Genomic DNA, 9,408 nt, shown 5'->3' with positions numbered 1-9,408 from the left:
AACTTTCCTTTTGTTCTTCGTGTGACTTAATTAACAGATTAAAGTTCCTTTTGTCCTTTGTGTGACTTAATTAACAGATTAACTTTCCTTTTGTTCTTCGTGTGACTTAATTAACAGATTAACTTTCCTTTTGTTCTTCGTGTGACTTAATTAACAGATTAACTTTCCTTTTGTTCTTCGTGTGACTTAATTAACAGATTAACTTTCCTTTTGTTCTTCGTGTGACTTAATTAACAGATTAACTTTCCTTTTGTTCTTCGTGTGACTTAATTAACAGATTAACTTTCCTTTTCTCCTTTGTGTGACTTAATTAACAGATTAAAGTTCCTTTTGTCCTTTGTGTGACTTAATTAACAGATTAAAGTTCCTTTTGTCCTTTGTGTGACTTAATTAACAGATTATTTCATGAATATTTAGTTTTAATTAATTTATTTTATATATATATATATATATGTATGTATGTAAAACAGAAATGACACAAGACATTCAATTACTACACTTAAAAACTACTAAATCCTCAAAATTAATCAAAAAATCAATTTAAATCGATAAAACAATAGTTTTAAAGTCTTTTTACAGATTTAATGTAGTTAAAATTCTGCCTACCCTGGTATCCACGACTCGAAATAATTAATTAATCCATAGGAAAGGTCAATTCCAGCAAAATACAGTGACGCAACTATGACGTAAATAACAAAAAAGCTTCTGAGGGATCCTGGGTATACTCCATTATGGAAGTTGTTCTGGAAAACAAAAACCAGCCATGATCTACGACATCGCTCATGATTAGAAAGGATATTATTTTATTCACTGAAGAACAACAGTTAAAAGGAAAGAAAATTAGTATTAATTATAAGAAAATAATGAAAATATCAGCTGATAAAAAGAAAAACATACCCACCTACCGAGGTACATTAGGGTGCATCAAATTTACTTAGTCAAACATCTTATTTTGTAATCACTAATCAGTGGGGTGTGCAATAGTTGCCTTTTATTGTAAGAATTAATCTTATGCAGCATGAAATTCCTCCAATTATACGTTCAACTGCTACAAACTACCAGAGTTTGAAAAAAAACAAAAGTGTATCATCTCTCCACCAAATTAAATAGTTAATTAACGACTCGTTTGGATTATTTTGCTACTACTGCACTTTCTACATCTAAAATAAATAAACAGATGAGGACACCGCTTCCAATGTAATCCAGGCAAGTGCATATTTTGCCCACCCAGAAAACCTGCTCTTCGTAGAATATTAGCTGCTGGATCTACCTCACATTCTAGCACAAAGAGACAGTTTGTGCTTCCAAATTTTAATACAACATTACACTGATATAATAATGTGGACTGAGAGTAAAGCCACCACTTACAAAAAATATAAGCAATGAACAGTTGCTGTCTTTCATTAATGAAGATAACACACCAATTTTCATGCCAAGTTCAGCATGCCGTGTCACACACAAACAGTTGAAAGGCATGTTAAAAGAGTAACAGAAGCTTCAGCAGCTATTTGAGCCTGTGCAGAAGAAAGGGATTCATTAAACCAAAACTTCAATCTCGCAAAATCATGAAAAACTTAACACTAAGAAACAATACATAATCCGGTAATTCTATTGCCCAGTGGAAGAATAGTTAGTTGGGCATGGGTGGAACTCGACATGCAACTACCTTCTCATGGTGAGTTCATGGATATAAACTCCTAAATCAGCTAAATGTTGCACATCAAAGTTATGGTACTTTGATTTCTCATATACTTCGATTACGGATATTTTAAGGAAAATAACCCCCCACTCGCAGTACAAGATATATTTTTAGAAGCCTGAAACTTACCCACATAATTACTACTATTAAGAGGCACCAATCGCATACCCTACCGATAATGATACAAGAAATTTATATTTTCGATGCATCCTAATGCGTTAATAAAAACCTCAAAGAAATTCACCATCACGTTTCATTCCATGAATGTACGCTTAAAAGTAGATTATTTTCTTTTAAATTATTAAGTACAAGCAAATACAATGATCCAACATTTATAGAAAAAACATCACTGTATATTCACAGCTACTACGTAGCTTATCATTTCCTCAACTATATGTCAAACTTTGTAAAAACCTGCCTCAATCTCTCCCTCACTAGTAAGAACACTTCCACTGCTAAGTAAGTACAATCCACAGTCTTTCTTGTCGAATCGTTTCATTTTGATCCATAATGAAAACATTTACATGAAAACAATTTCATCTGGTAGTTGTTGCTTTAATTTAGTGTCAGTTCTGGCATCTTTACGCCTCATAGAAAGAACTTTTAACACTACACACTATTCTATTTTCTGTACATTTTAAGTATTTCACTCGTTTCTGGAATTCGATTCAGTGATAAGCACCACTCGTACATATACTCAAGTACGTACACAAACCTCATGTGCCTTTCTTTTTTTTCCTGAAAATGGTGGACCATGTTGTAAACCAAAACATGTAGAGCATATTTCTTTTAATCTTATACAAATTAAGTTATTGTGCACGTGGAAACATTGGTGTTTTCATTTTATGTCTTATTTCACTTTTATAGAAATAAAACAAATTTCATTATATGTTTTCATTTTATGTCTTATTTCACTTTTATAGAAATAAAACAAATTTCATTATGCAAAAAATATAATATTGTAACATGTGTATTATCAATTAATATTCTCTTTACATTATGGTTACAATCATGTATGCATGTTTGAAATCATTATTTTACTATTTTTTAATTTATTTTTTTGAGAAATCAACCACATTGGATGTAATTAGGCATAAGTTAATAAAGGTTTTAATTCTTACATAAAGATAAGGCTGCTTTATTGTATAATATAAGTGGTTGAATTAACAATACAAAATGTATTTATGTCCACATGATTACAACTGTAACCACTGCATATAATATTATTGTCCTTGAAAGAGAAAATAATGCCATCTGTTGGCGAGTTTTAGAAATAATAGTAATCCAGCAATTTATTTCATCATAAAAAAAAAACTCATGACTAAGGAAAAGTACAGCAAGATGTACAAAATAGAAAACAAGAATTTACTAAATTTTAATCCTTACCAAGAAATATATCCATTGTGGTGGCCATGTGATGTTGAGATTTATTATTTTATTTAACTGATATTAACTCATTAAGAATCAATTTAAAATAACAATAGTTAAAAGAATAACGACGACCCAATATTTCAAATATGACACCAATAGTCATTCTCAAGGGTCTGACAGACTGTGGCAATTACATAAAGATTTAACTTCAAATCGTGCCATCTGATGGCTAAAATGGTAATAATTGAGGTTGTCAACCAGTATCTCTGTTAACAAGAGATAGATCTGAATTTTCTTCATACCATCCCTCTAAACATTAAAATATTAAAAGATGTTTTATGTCTGGAAACATAGGTATTTAAGTTTTTTATATCAATAAAAAAAATGTTGGTCATAGTAAGTTGTGAAATGTACTCCAAATATATAAGGGCACATTACACCCTTAAAAAATCTTGGATTAAATAAGCAATAAAATCGATAAAAAGTGACAGGTATAGCAAAACATTGCCCCAATCTGGCTCACACATCTGCAAGTTGGAGCAGGACAGATGGTGTGTTAATATTACAAAGTTTTACATGGTCTGGCAAACACTACACATGTAGGTTGTTGCTACAACTGACCACTCAAAATTTGTCATGAGAGACACTATACAGAAGTAACGATGTTACATACGCTTTTGTATCATAAAACTAGGAAACTGCTACAGTATGTACGTTATATATTTTAACTAACTACCACAAAGTGTGATAAATATTTTAATGCAATGTCACAGAGTGTGTTAAGTATTAAAAAAGTAGAGCACTGACCACACTTAAACTGACTGATATGAACACCATAAACATGTAAACAACTTGTATGTGTACTTCACTTATTCTAGCACTATTACACAAACACCTAAATGAACGTGTAAACAACTTGTACATGTAGTTCTCTTCCTCTGACACTATTAAACAAACACCTAAATGAACAGTAAACAACTTGTACATGTACTTCTCTTCCTCTGACACTATTAAACAAACACCTAAATAAACATGTAAACAATTTGTAGGTGTACTTCACTTATTCTAGCACTATTAAACAAACACCTAAATCAACATGTAAACAACTTGTTCATGTAGTTCCCCTCCTCTGACACTATTAAACAAACACCTAAATGAACAGTAAACAACTTGTTCATGTACTTCACTTATTCTAGTACTATTAAACAAACACCTAAATCAACATGTAAACAACTTGTTCATGTACTTCTCTTCTTCTTACACAACTAAACAAATATCTAAATACACAAGTGAAGTGAGTTCTACCAGGTAATACTCCTCCAAACAGGTTCAGACCACCACTACAATACCATAGCACTTTCAATCTTAATTTAGTTCTGTTCCCTAATCTCTTGGCAAAAGTCCAAGTTTGTAAAAATACAGTATTCAAGTCTTACTTTAAGTTAAAGGATCACGTTGTAAAACAAGGTCATGTGAACGGAATGAATGGATTAATATCAGTTAACTCCTATACCGATGTAAACAATTTTTTATTCAGTGAGTTATACATACACAACTAATAATACATACATTGCCACCTTAGTGTCTTAAACCATACGGCTGCCAGGATAAACATTTCATATGACTCAGTTATATTTACAAGAATAACAATGTAGTAATTAACTTGTATATACTGTATGCATGTTAAATGTAACTTTATTAGTTTTATATCAACTACAAAATAACTATATATAATGCAAACAATATTGTACTGAAATGAATTTATCTCCAAGCTGTTATATTTTGGGTTTAATCTAACATCATGTATGTTAAGTGTCAGTAAGTAAATAACTAATTATCAAAATTCAACTATAACTTAAAACATCAGTTGAGTTAAACTGTTAAACTCAACAATACTTAATTCTAATGTAATACAGTACAACTGAGAATCTTACTGTTAAACTCAACAATACTTAATTGTGTTGTAATACAGTACAACTGAGAATCTTACTGTTAAACTCAACAATACATAATTGTGTTGTAAAAACCTACAACTAAGAATCTCATGTTTGATTGTATTACTGTTAACCTTAATGTATATAACCAAAATGATACACTAACTAAAATTATTTAGATTTTGTTGCTTACCAATAAAATATTTTATCTGTCAACTGACTTACACCAAATTAAACAAAAAACATACACAATTTTCATCATCTTGAATTGTTCCTAACAGTTAAAATTAAATGTGATATATCACAAAGCACAAAATTTATTTGAGATAAACATTTCAAATTACAAAGTATATCACATCTAAAAATCTTGTTTTATTCAACAACAAATGGAAGACATCCACATAAGTTCAAAAACTATATTTGTGCAATACGCTTAAAATACTTTATTTTTTCACACATAACTGCAAAATATTCAGAATCTATTTCATTCCAAGATTAGCCACAAAAAACAATAATTACTAATCCACTGTATTCTTAAAAAAATTGTATCTATAAACACACAAACTCCAACTGTATCACACACACACACATATATAAACACATGATGTATGTGTGGTTAGAACACAAAATAAAAACCTTAAGAAACTAATTTAATTGTGACAGAAATTTTCAATCAAAATCTTGTGATGTTTTTGTTTAATAAAAAAATAAATACTTACATAGTGTATCTTATACAGTGATATTGTCTGTAATATTATAAAAATTATTGTAAGGTTTACATTTGAAGTTAGTATTAGCAAGGACTTCAAATGATACCTTTCTCAATAACATTTCCACGTTCCAAAAGTTATAGTTTGAATATCCAGGAAATATGGACAATTAGATAAGAAAAAAAAAAGATTCAGTCAGGGTAAGAAACTCCAAATTTAAAAAAATGCATAACTAAATAAAAATTCACAAAAGACAATACCACTCGAGCACATTACAGAAACATCTACATCATGTGTTTAACAATTCCCTTGAATAAATACTCTTTTAATACCAGCAGATTTCTCTTGATAGTAAAGGTCAGAGGTTACATGGAAACTGGAGTTACCAAAACATTACTAGGAAGTTGGAAACTTTCTTCATGTCCCTATATAGTCAAATTCAACATCCGTTTGTGAAAGATAGTTCAATATAGTCTCTTCGCACATCAGAAATATCATGCAATTCAATTGGACGTGTATGTTGAGTGATTTCAAATACTCAAGAACGAGTTAAGTATGGTACAGTCAATAATGATAAAAATAAATGTATAACGATGTACAAAACAGATGGTCAACAGTTTTTTTGTAATCCATAAAGAAGAACAAGTAACAAATATATTCCATTTATTTTAAATCGAGGACAGCAGGTAACCTTGTGCCACTTTCACCTTCATGTATAATAAATGTTCTGAACCTCATTTACATAATAAATATTTAATAAAAAAAACATTACATTTACATAACAAAAAATACCACATCATTACACAAACAACTTCGTATCCAAACACATGGTTTATTTCATATTAACACCTAGAGAAGTTAAAAGTTGAAATGAATTTCTATCAGTACGGGATCAATTAACTTCATTTTTTTACTCAAACTAAATAACACTAATGTAATGGTCTTTCAAACTTGTGATGAAAGACTATCCTCCTGTATGGTTTATGATGTTGAACTATTTCATCACTTTATTAATAAACACACAACTTCATTAACTAAAAAAATAACTATTACATTTAACTTGCATATACCCTAAGTTATAACTATTACATTTAACTTACATACACCCTAAGTTATAACTATTACATTTAACTTACATACACCCTAAGTTATAACTATTACATTTAACTTACATACACCCCAAGATGAAGAATCTGAATTTCATAAATTTAAATTTTTTTTTAATACTTTAATGTAACTCTCGATTGTTCCATTCTAGTATTAATGATCTATAAAAATTATCACTTATTTATTTAATAGTATCTGTCAGACAACCTCATAATTGTGATTCTTATCAACAGATGTTACTCAAAATTAAAAGACTAGTCACTTTTGGAGAAAATGTATTTTGTACTTATTAATATTAGTGTTATTATACACCAAACAATATGCATGTGAACAACATCACAAACAAAGGAATACCTCGAACCCATTACCCAAGTTGTGTCCTTTCAACCAGAGAACAAATACTTTGCTTGGTGTTAATGTTACAAACTATTTTATTCAACCTTCAATATAAAGAGAAAATAAGATTATGTGGTTTAGTGGGTGAGTGAAGGGAGATAAATGAACCATATAATTTTGTTTGTTGTTTTTTTTAAAAAAAGAAAGGAGTCATGATTTGTGTGACATGTACCTTTATCTCACTCTCAAGTTTTAATATATAAATGTCATCAGTTTTATGATGAAAGTATTACTCGTTAAATTAAACACTATGATGTGTGCACACAATATGTCACTAATTGATAACATGTTAAACTTACCCTAATTCTGGTAATTCTCTTCTTGATCGAGCGAACTCCACTTTGCCATACAAGATGAAGTACTTCTCTATCGTAGTCTATGTTCACTCCTTCATGTGTGATGGTAAAACTGAAAGCTACAGCCTGATGAGCCTCTGCCATTGTCGATTACCTGCAGGACAATCAAAAACAAATACTACTTCATGATCAATATGTTGATTAAAATATATATATATAGATTAAGGATACATTTTGGACTTTGGTGTAAAATGGTTAAAAACATAAAAACTATAAGAAGAACAAAATCTAAATTTAAGTGGTACATAAAAAAAACATTCTAGAATGGGAGTTCCAAAACTGCTGGGGGGGGGAGCTATGGCAAATATATAATAAACACAATACTGTTAAGATATTCAGTAATGGTGAGAGGGTCTCAGACATGATGCTGAACATCCTGAGGGTCCCTGTTCTAGACGTATACATGTTGATGAGATATGAATCATGGATAATGAAGTAACTTACACTTAGATACAATAAATAAATAAATAAAGGTTTCCTTACAACAATCAAGTGTAAAAGTTTTACTGCAACCACATGGTAGTTATACATAAAAACATTCACAATAAGGTGGACGTGAAAACTCTGAGAAGGCTAAATAGCTTATTGTTTGGTTACTCGTGGATTAATGCTACACTAAATTTTTTATTAAAACAAATTAACTTGTAGATACATATAGCTTGTGCAGCTACAGTTACAATTGTTACAAGGTTTCGAGATAAAGCTCTTGTGTAAACCTTACACTGTGCATTATCCGTACTTTAAAGGTGCATAAAATCTATGAAAAAATAGAATATATATATACCACCGAGTACTCTATATACAATATATATTTCAACAAGAAAAAACATAACACACATGACTGCTGTAGCTCAAATGATAACATAAGTAGGTTATCTCAATTAACTCGAGGCCACAAAGATTAACTCCGAGTAAACGCAACACTTCAACTTTCACTAGTTATTATGAAATTGCAGAACCTTAATAAAAATATTACTTAATCATACATAACTGTAGAGTATAAACACAGCTTGAAGTACATTTGAAAGAGCTTTGAATTAATAAGAAAACTGTAAAATCTGTGAAATATTATGATACTGGAAAAAACAAATTAATGAATTTTGCAGTATCATTTAAAATACTTGACAAAATAAACTGAATATTAATGATTATTTAAACTTGACAATGTCTTCTTAAAAAGTACAAGCTACAGGCACCATTAAACTGTTATTGGACCGACAACATGAAGAGAGTTATTCTTCATCACACCCATTAGACACCATATTCTCAAATATATCAGACTGTTTTTACCTAAAACCTAAATAACATACTTCATATTATTAACACAGTATTAATTATTTAATCAGTGGATTTTCTTAAACACTCTCTCTTTTAATTTACATTGTTCTTACTATTAAACACTATATTTAAATCTTTTTTTAACTTTTTACATTCATATAATATAATAATGCAGTAACAGTTTAAGAGGAGTTTATAACAGATAAACTGTGGTATGGATGAATAGATAGTAAGAGGTTATGAAGGAGTTTATAACAGATAAACTGTTGTATGGATGGATAGATAGTATGAGGTTATGAAGGAGTTTATAACAGATAAACTGTTGTATGGATGGATAGATAGTAAGAAGTTATGAAGGAGTTTATAACAGATAAACTGTTGTATGGATGGATAGATAGTATGAGGTTATGAAGGAGTTTATAACAGATAAACTGTAGTATGGATGGATAGATAGTAAGAGGTTATGAAGGAGTATAACAGATAAACTGTAGTATGGATGGATAGATAGTAAGAGGTTATGAAGGAGTATAACAGATAAACTGTAGTATGGATGGATA

General features: G+C 29.8%; 1 protein-coding gene across 1 annotated transcript in view; it reads right to left on the bottom strand.

Annotated features, from left to right (window-relative positions):
* Positions 1-9,408, bottom strand: part of LOC106469338 (carnitine O-palmitoyltransferase 1, muscle isoform-like) — a 66,093-nt gene that overhangs the window by 36,563 nt on the left and 20,122 nt on the right. Inside the window, exons 2-3 of the mRNA XM_022397835.1 lie at positions 7,517-7,667; positions 607-743 (exon numbers count right to left, since the gene is read on the bottom strand). Of these exons, the coding sequence (XP_022253543.1) occupies positions 607-743; positions 7,517-7,657 (278 nt within the window). The 5' untranslated portion in view covers positions 7,658-7,667. The remainder of the gene's footprint in view (positions 1-606; positions 744-7,516; positions 7,668-9,408) is intronic.

The sequence above is a fragment of the Limulus polyphemus genome, unplaced genomic scaffold, assembly GCF_000517525.1.
Source record: "Limulus polyphemus unplaced genomic scaffold, Limulus_polyphemus-2.1.2 Scaffold3431, whole genome shotgun sequence".
In the NCBI taxonomy this organism is placed as follows: domain Eukaryota; kingdom Metazoa; phylum Arthropoda; class Merostomata; order Xiphosura; family Limulidae; genus Limulus; species Limulus polyphemus.
The sequence above is the reverse complement of the archived record's forward strand: the minus strand, read 5'-3'. Positions and strand labels throughout refer to the sequence as shown.